General features: G+C 29.6%; 1 protein-coding gene and 1 long non-coding RNA gene across 2 annotated transcripts in view; one reads left to right on the top strand and one right to left on the bottom strand.

Annotated features, from left to right (window-relative positions):
* LOC107448874 (neuroligin-4, X-linked) overlaps positions 1-18,452 on the bottom strand; it is a 310,204-nt gene that overhangs the window by 46,405 nt on the left and 245,347 nt on the right. The window contains exon 2 of the mRNA XM_071188081.1: positions 14,631-14,786. Within this exon, the coding sequence (XP_071044182.1) occupies positions 14,631-14,786 (156 nt within the window). The remainder of the gene's footprint in view (positions 1-14,630; positions 14,787-18,452) is intronic.
* Positions 1-18,452, top strand: part of LOC139427195 (uncharacterized) — a 91,795-nt gene that overhangs the window by 35,873 nt on the left and 37,470 nt on the right. The gene's annotated exons all lie outside the window — the stretch shown is intronic.

Here is an 18,452-nt window from a genome sequence, read left to right on the forward strand (position 1 = left end):
GAATAAAGTGTGAAAATTAAAATTTATGTATATATATACAGTCGAACCCCGGTATAATGAACACTGTTTATAGTGAACTCCCGGATATAGTGAACGAAATGTTTGGTCCCGTGCCTTGCTATACACGTATAATGTTATTTTTTTGGATGTAGTGAACTCATAAAGTGAGGAAGTTGGATATTATGTACTTTTTTCTGTCTTCGATTGATTTTTTTTCTTGATTTTTTTTAATAATTTTGAAGTGTCTACTTCAAAATAAATACTTATATTGATTTTTAAAACCATCTATAGAGAGTGGAATGTAGCAATAAGTATTTTCTCCTGTTTGCTTTTTTTATCATATTTTTCCATCCCGAAACAAAGGCCTACCCAAGCAGATGTATGGACAAATTTTTCCCTGCATCATCTAAAGTTTACTAATTTTTCTTGTACGCAAGACGAAGAGTAATAAAAAATATAAGTTAACGCATTTTTTATTACTACGTATTATTTTTCAGTCATTTTTGTATTTATTTTATTGGTAATTTATTTAAATAATGTATAATAAAAAGGAATCATTAGTTTAATATGTTTGCGGAATGGACATAGTGAACTCCCGGTAATAGTGAATCAAAATTTCAGTCCCTATAAGTTTCACTATAGCGGGGTTTGACTGTATATATATATCAAATTTAATATTTTATATTGTTTTCTTTTTTATATCAAATACTATTAAAAAACACACAGTTAAAAATTAAAAAATTATATTTGAAATATGACCTTCAGCATTTTCCGGGCTGTTAGTATACCTTCATTTAATATAACGTGAGATGGTGGGACAAAGGTGAAGAGAGTACCGTGTGAAGTGTGATACTTTTTTCTGACTAAAAAGAGTAAGAGGTAAAAAATATTGAAAAAAATATTACGTCATTTCTGGACAGCCCCTAAGCAGATTTCCCTGAGATGACAATCGAATGAGAAAAAGGTTACCTCAATTATTTGTTGTTGTTTGTTGTTTCGAAGCACGTCATTTCATGCATAAATTATGTCATAAATAAAATAATAGCTCTAAGATTGCTGAATTATAAAAAAAAAAACGAGGTTTGTAACTTTGTAACGTTATTGACACCATATTATAAATATTCCTACAGCTAAACTGTGATGTTCTGGGTCTGATGTTTATATAGGCATCAGACAAAATATATTTTTCATAATATATATCAATATTTTTCTTTTTAAAAATTAAGTTATGCAAAATATTTTTCCTTATTTCCATAACTTTACATTATACAGAAAAGTTCCTTATAGACATGCGATACAAATCTTTAAGAGTAAAAATATGTAAATCAATTTTTATATTTTTGCCGCCATTTCTTTAATAAAACTTTATTATCATCTTTAACTTAAACCTAGTTTTTACTTTTTAATAAAATATTTAATTAGCGTGTTTAAATTTATTTAAAATGTTATAAATCGTTATTTAGTTTATACTTACTGAAGAATTTGTGTTAAAATCTCTAATAAAGACAACTTATTTTAGATTTTGGTATCATATGTCACGAAATCAGAAGTTTTTTCCTTTAACGGAGATAACAATTTTTTGGTATTCAATCTCTAAATTAAAAAGTTTTAATTAGAAATCAGATGGTTGTAGTTTTCAATATCAGGAGAGCAAAGTAAATAAGTCAAAAGATTCGACACTTAGCCTCTGGATATTTTAAATATATTTTTAAAGATTGTAAAATAATAAAGCGATTGAAATGTCAAGAATCTCATACGAGAAAATTACTTTCCTTGTATTTGAAATGATGAAAGAATGAATCAGAATTTTTTTTGAAAGTCAAATCAAAACTTTTCAATTTAAAATATTTTACTAATATAAATATAATGAGAAGTTTTCAATTCTTTACATCTCCTACTTGTAAATATATTTGTAACAATTTTTAAAAATTTAGTGAACTCCTTCTTTTACGTAGTGCTTATTTACTTAAAAAGAAATTCGATTTTAAAATATTGCATGTGAATTCCTTGCATGTGAAATGACGAAAGAATAATTCACAATTTTTTTTGATAGTCAAATTAAAATTGATAATAATATAATTAGTAACTTTCAATTCCTTATATCCCTTTCCTACTTGCAATATAATTGTAATAATTTCCGAAAATTTAATGAACTCCTTTTACGTATTTACTGAAAAAAACTTCTTATATTTTAAAGCAGATTTAATTGATAAAAAGGTAAATTAAAAACTAAAATCAGATTTGACTACCAACAATCAAATTAATAAAAACGGCAGCTTCATTTTTGTTGCTTCAGTACTTTTATTTTTTTCAGTCTCAGTTGTAGAAAACATCCGTATCGTTATCAAATTCTAGTAGTATATGATGATTTCTGGGTCATTTCGTTAAAGTTCTTTTAAGCTTAGTTGTTATTTCTTAATTTATTAGATGATATTAATGCTTTAGACTTACTCATAAGTTATCGAAGCAATGCAGAAAAATAATCATAAGAATAAAAAGCTCGTTGTTAGGGTCAGAACAGTTTAAAGGTTATAAACAGGATTTTTTGTGTTGGAAACCGAGGATCGAACAGCCTAATAGCCATATGACTCTTAGAGAGTCAAGACCTTGTTTCTGCTAATCAAACCTGAGTCATAACTCTTCATTTACACGAGGCTTGCTATACTGATATATTTACACAAGGCCTATTATCTGACCCGGTAAAAGAGAAACAAAACCCAGATTTTCAACTTTCGGTTCTCAAAGTCTGGTTCTTCCAGGCAAGCATTATCGGGTTTAGACAACTCCAAGTCAGGAAAAAGTTTAGGCATGTGATGATCGGCTTATGAATGGGTGTGTGAAAGATGCTCCTTGACTGCCAGAAAGGTTCGAACCAAGGACCTCTATAGTAACAGTCACTCTAACCACCGTGGAAAATCCGATAACTACCATAACTGACCAAGATGAGTTAAGAATCTTTATATAGTAGTCACCGTACACAACTCATAGAGTGAGATTGAGATAGTCTCATGCGTATTAAGTCGTGAGCGTTTCACGAGATTTAGAAACTGCGTGGCCATGAGGAAAGTCACCAATGTCGTGCGGTTCGGGATTTGACGTTGAAGACACGGGAGACTATTTCAGTCGAATTGCTTTGAACTACGTAACGAGGTGAGGTAATGCAGTGGTGTTATCTAACGAGGAGTGAGATAGTTGCGTATTTGTTATCGGTAATTACCATTGTGTAGGTTAGGGCGTTAGGGCGAAAACACATGTGGGGGCCGCAGCACGGAGTAAGAATGTGTAGGTCCTTTGTTTAATTCCAACCGGTGTGCACCTAGTGTCTAACTCCATGGGCTCTTTACATCACATGGTTATTTACTCTTGCAAGGTGGATTCTTCACAAAGAATGTCATAAATTTGAAAGGCCTTTTATTAAGCTTGTGATGCAAGAAGATTACTTTCAGGCACCTCTTTTCATCCCCCGTAAAAATGGAAGTAGAAGAGCTCAATTCTTCCTCTGGAAGACATAAATCTTTGAAACTTAACTCCACCTAAGTATAAGAACTTGGCTTCTCCTTACTAAACACATGAGTCCTTATATGCAGGTAATAATTCGCCAAATTTGTATAGAAATTTCCCTGCAGGAAATTTCGAAAAATAAATAAATAGTCGTCTCTAGGTATTGCAAAGACTCAATCGGTAAAACATTATATACTTTTGTACTGATTTTCGAATGTTCATAAATTTCGATATTCGCTTATCAAAGGTTTATTTTTCTGCATGGTATTTTTAACATTGATGTACGGTAAAATGAAAATTGAAACTTACCCGTTTCAATTCATTATCGTTTTACAACAAAGCAAATAAAGTGTATCTTTATATCCGCAGTAATGCATTCCGTTATCCTAGCCTATGTTTGTTTACACTGTCAAAACATATACTGAAAAACAAAGCTAGTTATATTTTTATTTAATAATTCATTTTCGCAAAAAAATAAAAATCTATGTTTTATTCATCCAGTTTATTAATTTGTACTATTTTCCTTGAAATAAACGGTCACTGTAAATTTTTAAAGAAATTGAATAAGGGAATCTATTGAGGACAAAATTTTATTTGTTCCAATCAATTGTAACTTCCTAAGCATACTAAAATTAAAGAAGTCTAAACTAAAAAACAAACAGTATTCGTAATTCCTTACAAAATTGTTCAAATGTACAGCAAAAAATTTTATTTCTTTAAATTTATCCAGTTCAGCAATCCACGCGTTATTTCTAGCAATAAAAAACATGTAAAGAGAACTGAAAATTTTCAAGTGCGCTGGCAACATTCATTCGACTTTCCCTTCGTAGATACGCTTAAGCTAATAAAGAATAAACCGAAGAATAAGCAACGATTGTTAAATTTTAATTAAATTGTTTAATTTTCTAACCAGTGAATTTAACTTTGGTCAATTTATACAGTTTAGTAATTGGCACGGTTTTCCTAGTAATAAAAGTGCACTTAAAGATAGCTGAAAATTGTCAAGGAAGTTAAATAAAAGAGTCATTTGAAGACAAAACTTTATTTGTTAAAGCTCGCAGAAACAATTGGTGGCCATTTCTAATCTTGAGAAAACAAAAGTAATCTTGATGTTTTCGTCGAGACGAGATCACGTTTCTTACTTAAACTACAACAAATCTTACAGCCACTCGTCAGGCAACAAACGACGTATTTAACAGTTACGTAGTTGTGTAAAATGGTTTTACATGCAATGCAACAAATTTTCCACTACAAGAAATAACAATGATATCATCATTGGCTCAAACCTCTTATTTTAAATATCTATGTTATTTTAAAATGTTTTGTGAACAAATGATAAAATTTATATAGGGCTCTGCATCCAATATTTCTAAAACACAGAATGTTAAGAAATATAAACCCGTTTCAGTTGAATATTTCATAAGATACCTGAAAAAGAAAGATTAGTAACGAAATATCTGTATATTCATATTTTTTGCATCGTGATATTCGTTATCAAAGAGAATAATGTATTAAAAATGCAAGTTTTTCTGAAAAAGAAATGACGTTTGTTTCATCAAGAAATAGAATTCTACCTACTCTTTTTACCACCGATTTTTGAATTTTCGATTGTTTGGAAATTTAATAATCTTTAGAATGCCGGTAAACTTCGTATTGACAGGGCATATATGTATATCTAGATATTTTTTTAAGTATTTTCTAAGTAACTAAAAATAACTTATTTAAAATAATTTAAAGTAATTAAAATTCTGCAAAAATAATAGAACTATGATATACTAAATGATATTACATAGTTTAAATTGTAAAAAGTCAAGTTACAATGTTAAAATTTGGCGAGTTTGGTGATTAATAATAAGTTGGTCCCCCTTTTATATCGGTAAGAATAGTTGAGATCGATGAGAATAGTTGATTTGACAGGCTGTGTAATCTGTCCTTAATTAATCAGAAAACTCTCTTAGAGATTTAGATTGGGGCTTTGAGAAGCCCAATTCAATTTTTCAATATCCATTTCATTAAAACATGACTGTTCAAGTTTCGATATATGACAGGAAAAGTTATATTTCTGGAAGAAATGCCTTCCCCCAAAAATTGCCATAGAATTGAGATAACAGTATTGCACGGAATGTCCCCATTCAGTTGATCGTTGCCACAATCAGTTGATCCTTGCAACCACGGGAGCTAAGGTATCCAGGCTAAACCACGAAAGAAACCTCCGAAATTTTTTATGGGATTTAGATTGAGGCTTTGAGACGACCAATCCAGTTTTTTGAACGTCTATTTCATCGCTGCATAGTTGTTCAAGTTTCGATATATGAAAGTAGAAGTTATTCTTCTGGAAGATAAATGGGCCTTTCCCGAAAAATTGCCAAAGAGTTGAGAGAACAGCATTTTACAGAATGCTCACATTCAGATTCCATGCTCTTAACCGCAAGAACTAAGGAACCATGGCAAAACCATGGAAAATACCTCCACAACTTTTCGGTGAGATTTAGATCGGGGTTTTGAGAGGGCAAGTCCAGTTTTTGAAAGTCTATTTCATTGATGCATGGTTATTCAAGGTTCGATACATGAAAGAAGTTATCTTTCTGGAGGAGAAATGGGTCTTTCCTGAAAAATTGCCGAAGAGTTGGGAGAACAGCATTGTCCAAAATGTCCACTTTCAGTTTTAATGCTTTTAACCACAGGAACTAAGGAACCTAGACCAAGCTATGAAAAATACTTCCAGACTTTTAGGCGGGTGTGAACATAGCAGAAAAGTGTATGGTAGTCAGTGTTTACATTATTAGAGGGCATCAGGTAGTTTACTGTTATACCCACTCCCTCGAAAAACTGCAAAATAACCGCATTCCTTTAATTTATTCCCAAGAAAAGTATCACATAATTGAAACTCATTGATTTAAGTTGTTTTCTTAGTAAGCAATCTGAACAAATATGAATTTCTTTCTTTGATTTTACATTTAATTTCAAATTCTGAAGAATTTGATTCTTTCTCTGCTGCGTCCCTAAAATTCCGTAAAAAAATGCAATTTTAAAAAGTTATGGATAATTCGAATTTTAATTCAAATATTTCGAGCGATAGCCATTAAAGCCGCGCCTGAAACTTTCTTTCTAAGGTAAACAAAATCTTGTTCTTTTTTTCTGAAATCACTATTCATAAGCATTTAAACTCATACAGTCCTCGAAAAAAATATTAGACAGACCCCTTAGACAGGATGAACAATTCCTCTACAGATTAAAAAGAGCGTTTTCCTGTAAATGTAGCTATTCTTTAGGTCTTATAGTCACGTGCAATTCTAAAGAATGATTTAATGCACTTGAACTGTGAGAAAGAAAAGTATAATCGAAACTACCAGAATATGGTAAAATTTACCGCGCTTCTAGCTGTACGGAAGCACCATAAAGTTTGGTAATTTTCATCGAAGCCCCTTGATACTAGTTTTGGTAAAATTATCAATAAAATATGCTTTCATAATGTGTTACAAAATTTGATAATTTTATCATACCTTAGAGCATGGCATAAAAGCCATTTCTTCTGTTAAATTTAATCTTCAGACTTGCATTATTTTTACCAAATGTGTGGTAATAAGAACTATAGTTTTTAAAACTAGTACTTCCGGTAAACAGGCACCGTATGAACGGAAAAAATTACTAAATGAATGGTTTAAAAACAATATATTATTTTGGTTCTAATTTGGCACAATTTTTTTCTCTTTTTGTCAGAAACGCTATTACTGTATTGTACGGTAATTTTACCAGAATTTTTTCTACCTGTGTAATATTTCCATTTTCTTGTGATTCTGCTTTAAGTATTGTTTCTGTGCTCTTATTATGGCATTGTCAAATATGTCATGGCGCATATGCACAAAACTTCGACCTTTTTTCGAATCCCAGTCCAATGTAGAAGACTATATTTTTTTTAGCTTATTGCTTTGAATCATATGCCGTGACTCAAAGATTGCAATCAGTAAAGAGATCGACAACATCTGCTGTTTGAGGAATAATTAAGCTAAAAAACACATTTGGTTTAATGAAGAAATTGTAGAAAAAATTTATGTGTTAAGTAATTGATCGTGGAGTAAATCTTTTTTCTATTTCTCCTGCATTCAAGGAATTTACATAATTTGAATTTTTGGAAACTTCATATTTATCATCTACTCTTTCTAATTTCATAATTTGCTTCCACGTTTGAGTATTTAACAAAAATCAAAGTCAAAGACAATTCAAAGACTGAAAATAACTATATACAAACAATAAACGGAGATAAAAGCGTTTTCCGAATAGGATTTCACTAACATCTTTAAATATAATTCATAACAGATTCAATATTATGAAATGGTGGGGGAAACAAACTTGCTGAAGGCATTCATGGGACTGAAACCCCGTCTCATCAACTTATTCCGAAAAGTTTTTATTGATTTAAATCCATTTATTCCTTCCACGAAATCGTTGAATTAGAAAATTCAATACAACATCTTCAATTTTTTATGAAGTTTTGACCTTTCAAATTTTATTAAGATTAAAATCAATTACTTGAACGCAAAATTAATGAGATATTTGATTTACTAAGCAAAGCATTATTTAATGAATTTAATTTTGTAAAATTGCACTTCAAGATGCCGAACAAAGCCACATTTTTTTGTACTAGATCGAGCTAATACACATTTTCTTAGTCTTTTGAAAATTGTGAAATTGTTTGTTGAAATATCTTCACCAGCTGCTCTTAAGAGATCATTCTTCAAACTGACTGAAGTTTTAAATCGATTCCTTAAGCTTTGGGTATGCAGAAATCTGTCGTTTACAGCTGTTATCTTGCACAGTGTACAATAACAATTTTGTTTCCAAAACTTTCGTTACCTGGAATTTTTATTTTTATCTAATGCTTTTTAAATTGGTAAAAATATCATCATTTATTCTAAAACAGAAACAATTTTTTTGCAATTGTATACAAATCAGGTGTTTCAAAAATGATGGATGATTTGATTTGAAAAATCAATGAAATTAAAATGGAAGAAAATGATGTGCTTAGGAAAGGACATAATTTTTTTTTACCAAGTTTCAGAAACAGTTGCAAAGTTCATTTACAGATGGTGTTTTTTGCTGAGTAATAAAAACAAAAATCAATGCGTCGGTGAGCTTTTTATTTTGGAAACAGCTAAAAACGCGTGTTAAAGAATATCTACATAACCTTGAAAGGCGTGTTTAAGGAAATGGACGCAGTCAAAGATTATGTTTAAGAAAAATTACACAGCTCAAAATGCTTGCTAAAGAGATTAGGCACTCCAAAAAATGCGCATGCTCAACTCAGATTTAAAAACGAAAAGAGGAATTTAGTAGGGTTAACCAACCAGTGAAGGAACACTACCCAGTGAAGGAACATTTCATATATATATTGATTAAAAACAAGAATTTGAAAGTTTTTCTTTAGATTGATTGGAAACAATAGCTTACTGCCAAACAATAGGAAGTCATCTAGCAATGTTTTGGATTATCTGGTCAAATAGACTTCTCTGGAAAATTTTTTGACTTTGTTATTATCTCTGCAACACCTTGTTTCTTTGAAAAAATTATAAGGTGAGTGTTTGTATTTATATGTTTGAAGTGGAATTAATTGCATGTAATAGTTTTATTTTTCTCACTGTGAAAAGGAGAACTCAAAATATAGTTATTGAAGTTACGTTTTATTTTTTTTAAGTATCATAGCATAATAAAGTACTGAGATAAGGGGGTGTTTATTCACTGGATCACCAAACGATGAAAAACCAGTGAAGGAACAAGTGTTCCTTTATTGGGTTTTTTTCTAAGTCAATGAAAATAAAAGAAAAACTTTAATTTTCTTGTACCTTTAGTGATATTCCGCATCAAAAGTATGTTAATACGAAAAACAATTTCTAACCAGTGAGGGAACAGGCATGTTCCTTTACTGGACAATAATTTCCCAGTGAATGAACAGTATGTGTTAATATGTTGACACTTTACTTTTCAATTCATGATTACAAAAAAAAAGTTTAAATTTTCCAAGTATTTATATGTTATATCGATAATTTCAAGAATAGGCTTGTTTTTAAATATTTGCATGGCTTATAAATTCATAAAGAGCATTAAAAAGTAGCCAAAATTAAGTGTTCCTTTACTGGGTGTTCACTCACTGGTAAGAGCTGTTCCTTTACTTGGTCTTCTTACTTCTTGTTATTTGAACCACCAAAACTTTAAAACAATGTTATGTAAAGTCTCTACAATTTTTTTACATAATTTGCAACTAGTAACAAATATGTTGACGCTGTCATTTAACTAAAATTACGAATTTTGAAATGAATATGATTTTTTAAAAGACAAGCGAATTTTAAGTGTTCCTTCACTGGTTAGCTTATCCTACTTACGTTTCCTTAAATTTTAAACTCGAAAGAGAATCATTATGGAGCAAAATCCCAGACTGCAGAGTCGGGTAGACAGGGGATTTTGCAGATGTAACTTTTCAGGTCATATATTTATTGTATTCAGAACTCGAAACAATATTTTTTCTATATTCTACATATTTCTATATTCCAACAACGTTTTATATTTCTATATTCCAACAACGTTTTATATTTCTATATTCGAGTTTTATATTTCTATATTCCTACAAAGCAAATATGTTAAAACTTTTACAAATATTGAAGACCCATTGCAATTTTGACTCCTTAAAACAATTGTTGACATTTAAATTCTTTCTTCCCAAAAATACTAACTTAATAAAATGTACCATGCGATTTATACAACGAAGGATATCACACAGCGAATATATTTGAATTCATTACTTAAAATTCATTCATTTATTACTTTGAATTCATTAAAAAAATATTCACGAAAGAAATTCAAAAACGGAATCAAATGCTATGTCCGCTTTCCAACATAACTGCGTTCATTTTCGTAAACACGCATTTCGAGCTGCGTCCAATTTCTTAAACACTCATTTCAAGCTGTGTCTATTTTCTAAAATTTCTTTTTTGAGCTGTGTTTATTTTTAAGAGCATATTTTAAGCTGTGTTTATTTGTTTAAACACGCATTTTCGCCGTGTTTGTTTTTTAAACACATATTTTGAGCTGTGTCCTTAATAAACAATTTCCGACGCGATGTTTTAAAAATAATTGTGATTAGAAGCTACGTGTTGCAAGTCTACAGACAAAATTAACATATTTCTTTGTAAATGCATTTCGAATGTGTGGTGTGATTTGTTCTGCCTGGGTCACCAAAGAATCCTTCCATATAAATTTCAACGAAAATACTTTTTTTTTCAATTACAATGAAGAAGGCCTTCTTCATTGTAAAATGTCAGTATCATATGAAGAGATCTGGTTTTTTTTTTCAATTTACCCAAGGCATATACAGAAAAAAGAAGTTTCGATAAGCTTAGTGACGAAATTATCTATTAAATAGAATACTAGTACAAATAAATCGCTCTTGATTCAAGTAACAAGTTAAGTTTTTTGATTGGAATGAGAAAAAAAAATCTCATGAAAAATATTTTACGATTTCATCAAATATTATAGATAAATAAGAAAAACGATAAAATTTTCACACTTTTCAGATTCTTCTTCCATGAAAACTCATTGAATATATAAATAAAATAATAAAAGAAACAGAAATAGGTTTTAAATAAATTATAGATACACTGAAAAAAATCAGATATATTGAACTTAGGAGTGAAAAAAATTTAAAACCATTCATCCATTTTTCGAAATTATTTGTTATAAGCGTTCGATACACTTACAAAGAGAAGCAGGACATTTTTTTTTAAGTAAGAGAGGGTAAGTTCAGTAATACAAGGGTTTTGAAAAGATTCTAGAATGTTTGTTGCTCTCAAGTTTGGATTGAGAACAAAATTTAATTAAACTTTACTTGAGGTGAATCGAAATTCATTGATTTTTAAATCTTGCCAAACAGCGTCACTGCTACCACAGGGGAGAATCGAAAATCGAATGTTCTGCCCCAATTGTTGTATTTCACTTATTTTGATAACTTGAAACGTTTCTCCATTCCTTTTGTTCCCCTTGTTTTTTTGCTTTTTTTTCACGAAAGAAGCATATGTTTTGATGTTTTACATTTCCTTTCTCATTTCTCCAAATTTTTTTTGTATACATTTTTAAAAAAAGACGTCTTTCGGATTTGATCACGTGAACTTATAACTTAACTATTTGTGGGACGAAATTTATTATTATTTGTTTTGATAAATTGCTGGAGACTAATTGTTAATCATCAATTGAAAAAAGGAAATCACCAATTTAGTTAAGAAAATTATTGTTCACCCTGTCTTAATCTGCAATATTTAAATTATATTCCTATCGATCCCTTTGTATTCGTAAAATAAGCATTTGTTTTGATATTTTAAGTTTCCTTTCTCAACTTTTTTTTATGTATATTTTTTAGAGGATGACGTCATTCAGACTTTATCAACTGACCTTATAACCCAGCTATTTGTAGGACTAAATATATTATTATTTTTTTTTACAAATTGATGGAAACTAATTATTAATCATAGACAGAAAATAAAAAGTAATCAGTTAAGATAGAAATTCATTCTTCACTCTGTCTTAATATGCAATACATTCATTAACTGTATTCCATTCTTCCCCTTGTTTCTTTTTAGTGAAAGGAGCATGCATTTTGATGTTATACGTTTTCTTTCTCATATCTCAACTTTTTATGTACATTTTTAAAGGAAGACGTCTTTCGAATATGATCACGTAACCTTAATTTGTAGGAATAAACCAGCTATTAGTAACCAGCTATTTGTAGGAATAATTCTATTATTTATTTTACCTTGATAGTTTGATGGAGATTAATTGATAATTACCGACAGTAAAGAGAAAGTCATCAACTAAGTAAGAAATTAAATCTTAACGCTGCTATGCATTTGTTACATGATTAATGTAATGAATGCATTCAGGGCGCTAAAAATGAGTAAAAAATTACATAAACTGTAATTACAGGTATAAGTGTTATGAACCAGTAAAGACAATAATAAGTAATATCTCAAATAACAGTGTAGCGCACAGGATTTGAAATATTAGGCGGGTAAATCAACTAACTAAGTTCAGAAAACTACAACAGTCACAGGTAGACTACTACTCTACTCTGCAAGTCACACTCCTATTTACAGAGTTTTGGCGAGGAATCACCAAAACTTTTAACACGATTCTAGACGATTCTCGCATTACTTCGTATGCATTGGCTCCAAAACAATAATTTTGGAGCCAAAATGGTTTCCCCTGTCACCAACTCACCAAGGTAATAGTCAAGTGGGCGAAGTTGTCGCCAAATCTAGTCCTTCATAAAAAATTCATTAAGCATTATTTTCTCTCTAAATTACATTTGAATTTCACGAATTTCTTGCAAATTTTCTAATTAAACTGTTCATTTAAAGTCCGTCTGAGACATTTAGTCTCATAACAAAAGAATATTCTTTTACAAATTCGTAACAATATGTAATGTGACACAGCGTGACGCATGTCAGTATTATCAATCAATTATTACACGTATAAGCAAGAGCAACTGCTAATTGCACTTAGAAATAATTGCTCATAAAAGCATTTTCTACGAGAAATTAGAAGTATAATTGATATCTACCAAAAATTGTATGTATAAATAAAAAGAACCAGAAATTACTTTCATAAGTAATTTCAACAAAAAATTACACGTATAAGCAATAGTTAATTACATAAAGACTATTTCATCACTACCAACATTATAGAAAAGCAAGCTCTTTCATTACTTGAACTGCTTAACAAGATTTTTTGAAGTTCTTTCGTTAAGGAAAATAAAAAAACCACAGTTATTACCCTTCTCTTGAAGCAAAGTTATAATTTTAAACTATATATGCCGTCTTGCCGTGAAAAATATCTGGGCTGTAGAACGGAAAAAATTACTTAAATACTTTAAGAGTTATTAAACTTTCCTGAAAATCAAAAATTTGGTGATATTTTTTTCACCTAGAGGAAATCTATAAAAATCAATGATTTGTTTTCAATTTTTAAAAATTTTTGTGAGCCTAAATTATTCAGTATTGGAGTAATTTTTTTCAATATTGAAAAATTAGACCACAAGCGCTTTGCATTTTTATTAAACACATTTATTCTATTTTATTAACGTCATCCATATGAACGTAATCATAGTGTGCATTGGCTAAATATTGGCTGAACTACTTGACGCAACTTCATCAGTGACTGTTGCAAATTCACAACAGATATGAAAATAGCATATTATTTTCAAAAAGGAATCATTTCATATGACGACATAGTCGTCGACAAGCATCCTTAATTTTACACATACTTTTAAACTTTCAAGTTAATGTATGGATTAAAAATTTTCTATTAAATATACCCCATCCCTATAACAAAAAATTTCCGATATAAAAAAATTATACTGGCTTATGAAACACCGGTTCCGGTACAATACTGTGCCTAGTATTATACCTGTCCCAATATTGAGTCGAAACCTTTGCTTCCTAAGCTGGTATCAAACCTGATCTGATAATCATACCGGAACTGGTGTTTCATAAGCCGGTATCATAAGGGTTCCAGTATCATACCGGATCTAATAATCAAACTGGAATCGGTCCTTTAAAAGCCAGTATTATTCAGTTTCCAGTATGATACCGAATAAGATATCACATCTGAAGCAGTATTTCACATACCAGTATAATACCAGAACTGTTGTTTCATTAGCTGTCAGCATACTAGAGTCAGCATATATTGGTACTAGTATACCGAACCCAGTATACTGGGATGGTGTTTTAAAAACCCTTCTATTTTTAACAAAAGTACTGTATTAAATCAATAAAAAACCTGTTCAGTGTTTTAAGTTTATTTAGTTTTCAAACGAATATTCGAAAGCATCAAGGGTATTATTTAAAGCAAAATTAATTTATTGTTTCCCTCTTGATCTATTATTTACTTCTATTATTATTTTAAAATTATTTTCCGCCAACTTTCTCAATTATTTTGCTATTTTATTAAGCCATTTTACTTTCAGCTTCTGATGAAACTCCTTCAATTTTTAAACTGTTTCTTTCATCCTTTAGTGGATGCTTAAATATTTTCAGAAATAGTGAAAAATGGCATAAAAAGAAGATAAATTGGATAGTAAGTCTTACCTAAAACTCCAAGTCGGAAATTAACGGTGACTACGACAACTTTTCCATAGCTGGCCAAAACACTTCCGTCATAAGGGTTTCCAGCATTCCATTCGTATGACTCACCATGTATGAATACCAATACTGGGACCTTGACGCTATCTCTTCCGGTTACACCTACACAAAAGGAAACAAAGAATTAGGTGGAAGTTATATTCACACTGCCTTACACAAATGATAGCAGGAAATGAATCATCTGAAAGATACTCTGTCTAGTATATGGTTTTCGGAATTTGGCCTCAATTGCCTTTCTTCCAAAGGGCACAGAGCCAAAGGATTAATCTTCAAAGAAATTTGACGAAACAGATGGCTTGAAACTATTTTTTAAGAAATTTTTATACTAAACAGACAGTAATCTTCTTTCTAAGGCATACAATATATAATGTGCGAAGGATATAATGAAGTTTAAAATTCCGCTTTCTTTAAAGCTCTAGATAAATTTTTTTAAAGAATATTTGATTTGAAATGAATAATGTTTTTTTTTTAAATAAAATTTGAACCAGAATTAAAATATATATACTATAAAATCATAAAATCATCTCGTTTTAATGATTAAATATAATTTTGTATTTAACTTGAATTTCATGTTACTAGAAATAATGAGTGTTTTAAAGATCATTCATATATTCTTTGTTTTAAAATTTTCTTGGAACTTTTTAACAAAGAGAGATATAGGTTTAAAACCTTTTTTGAAAAATACCAATAGTTGAAGACAATTTTTCAGCTTTGTCCATTATGACATATTTATCTTTTTAACTTTCATAACTATTCCGAAAATAATATGGTTTAACCATTTATGTTCAAAATGATAAGTTTAAAATAAAATAAGGAAAATCATTCCACGAAATCTTTTCTTAAATCTTATTAAATTTCTCATAAATAATTTTTATTAAAAGAACAACTCATGTTCGGGCATTATTTTCTTCTTAAATGCTAAGACCTTTACCTCTTTGGTTACATTTTTCTGTTTAGTTTAATATTAAACTTTTCCCATTAGTGTCTTAAGCAGCCCTTAAAATGTAAATTGATATATGGTTAAGAACAGTTATAATACAGTTTTGAATCCTGAAAAATAGGTATAAGCATCTCAAAACACATTTTATTATTATTATTTATTATCAAATATTATTATTTATATATTATTATTATCAAATTTGTCGCCCTTTACAGAACAAACACAGACTCTTCATGTTTTCCCCACTTGGCTAACTCACAAAGAGGATTAGGCTGGTTTCTAATATAATTTTAAAGCATGACGAATGGCCTAGTTATTCTAATACTTGAGCAAATAGCAAAAAAAAATGTATGGCTAAAAGATTTTTTTTATCAAATTATGATGCACTTAAAATAGCATATAATAACTCCATAAGACGAATGTGTTTTCAGTGGTCAACTCACAATATAAGCATGAGAACTGGCTGTAACTCAAAAGTAATTTTTTTCTCATATGTGGAATAATTATTTTTTTTTTGGTTAAAAGAGATAAACTTAGACAAGAAGACATCTTGCAAAAATGGCCGTTTTGACAGATTTCTCTGTAGTTCCGTAATCTACTCATAGTTTTAATGCAATTGGCAATGATATACTACGTTTTTTTAAGTTATCGCATAGCAAATATAAATTTTCATTTTCCCTACTCGTGGTTCTTAATGCCATCACATGTTGTTTTTTGTTGTTGTAATGTTTTCAGACCTCCCTGGTTTTAATACACTCCTGAATTTTCATTCTAAAATTGCAGTAAAATAAGTGGTAGCAGTCTGTCCACCCAATTAACCGCAAAATTTACGGTTAATTGGTTAAACGTAATGTTAAAAACATCCTTTTTGGTTGAAGTTAAACATATCCATCCAATTTATCTTAAAACTTAAGATAAAGAACGTTTTTCACCTTTGCAAAATTGAAACAGGTTACAACCAGTATGGCTAAAAAACATGAATGCAAAACTATACGTTAATAAATTTTTTTATAAAAACGTACAGTTTTATATTCATGTTTTTCACTAGCAATTCACTTACAACTAGCAAAATTTTAAAACCGTAAAAAAAGAGAAAATTAAGTAAAATTAATGAGACATTGGAGCTAGGATTTTGGTTAGGTAATAAGCCTTGGACTTAGGCTGTGTTTTATAAAATGAACCATCGAATGCGGTTTAAATAGTTGCCTGGTTGCTTCACCGATCGTAAGAGATGGGAAATAGTAGACTTTTTGTGTTAAGCCGATTTATTGTGCTGCCATCTATGTGTGAATGAGAGTATCGTATCCTAATAGTCCAGGGTCAAATATTGTGGAGTGCATGACACTGAAATTGCTTCATGTGCACAAGGAAATGGATGAAATATTATACTGTCAACGCTAGGACTCAAACCCATGTTCAGTCGGCCATGAGATTGACAGATTAACCTTCTCGGCTATAATATGTTTCCAGCTTCAAAGAACTAAGTGGCTTCATTAATTGGGAGTAGTTGGTACGATAAAATTACCGTATTAGGTGAACGCAGTTAATAAACGGTTTTTATCACAGTTAACAGACCATCTAATTTATGGTTATTTGAATGTTTTGCTTGAATATGGTAAAATAACAATTAACTAAATTGTTACTTAACCATTTTTTCCAAGAAATTTCTTACAGCGTATTTTAATACCCCAATAGTTAAAAAACAACATTTACATTAATTTTTTCAAAGTGTTTCATTCCATTGGTCTACATTTAAGGGCGAAAATGTATGTAATTCATCCGTTTTGTTCATTTTAAAACTATTAAATACTTCTCTTAGATATAAATCAAATCTTTCTAAATTTTTATATAATAAAAACAAAAACAAAGAAACAAATATCCATAAAACCTAACAGAATTTTTTCAGCATATTTCTAACAAGATAACAGCTTAAGAGCTTTTTAATGAATTGAGATCAGACAATTGAATATAATGCGATAAACAGTTTTTCAACGTGTTTAAATATTGTAGATAATCTGTTGCTTAGCTACCGATTTATTTAATGGTCGTTGAATTACTTAGGCTTAATTTTCACAAATTGTTTTACTCATCATCAAATTTAATTCTACCACCTAATGGAAACCTAAATTAAGTAAATCGGTGATGTGTTTAAACATAAGAGATAGCAGGAATAAAATTCAAAATTGTTTTAAAAAAATACTATCTTTCACCTAATCGAAAAAAATAAAAGCTTAAAATTTCTATTTGGTTTATAACAAAAAAAATGACAGTGACTTTCTTTTATGTTACTTAAAATAACTTTAAATTCAGTAAATATTTGATGAGATGATGTTCATGAGATTGCTGAAAAATTCGAACTCTGATATCTCAACATGTAAGATTTCGTATTTACATTTTATATCCAATTAAAAAAAATCAGTTTTCTATTGTAAGGATTTATTATTTAATTAAATTTGTTTTAAAATACTTATATAAAGAAAATACTTATAAATTGTGCTAATTAATCTCCTATAATTATTTTTTTATTTTTAAATAAGTGATTTGATATGAAATATAACTTTAGTTTTTATATTTTGCAAAGTAATAAAGGAAAATTTATGGACGAGATAATTTAGGTTATTATTAAGTTAAAGAGCTTCATAACTACTTTCAAAACATGTTTATATTCGTATAATTTGTTCTAAATACCTAATGAACACCTGGGATTTATAAAAAAAGGGAGTTTTCATCAAAAATAGAAAAATGTTTGTTATTTTTACACCTTGTAAGGAAATTGTAGAAACCAAATATTTTATTGGATAAAATAATGTTTACATGCCGCGAAGTTT

The sequence above is a fragment of the Parasteatoda tepidariorum genome, chromosome X2 (genome assembly GCF_043381705.1).
Source record: "Parasteatoda tepidariorum isolate YZ-2023 chromosome X2, CAS_Ptep_4.0, whole genome shotgun sequence".
NCBI lineage: Eukaryota > Metazoa > Arthropoda > Arachnida > Araneae > Theridiidae > Parasteatoda > Parasteatoda tepidariorum.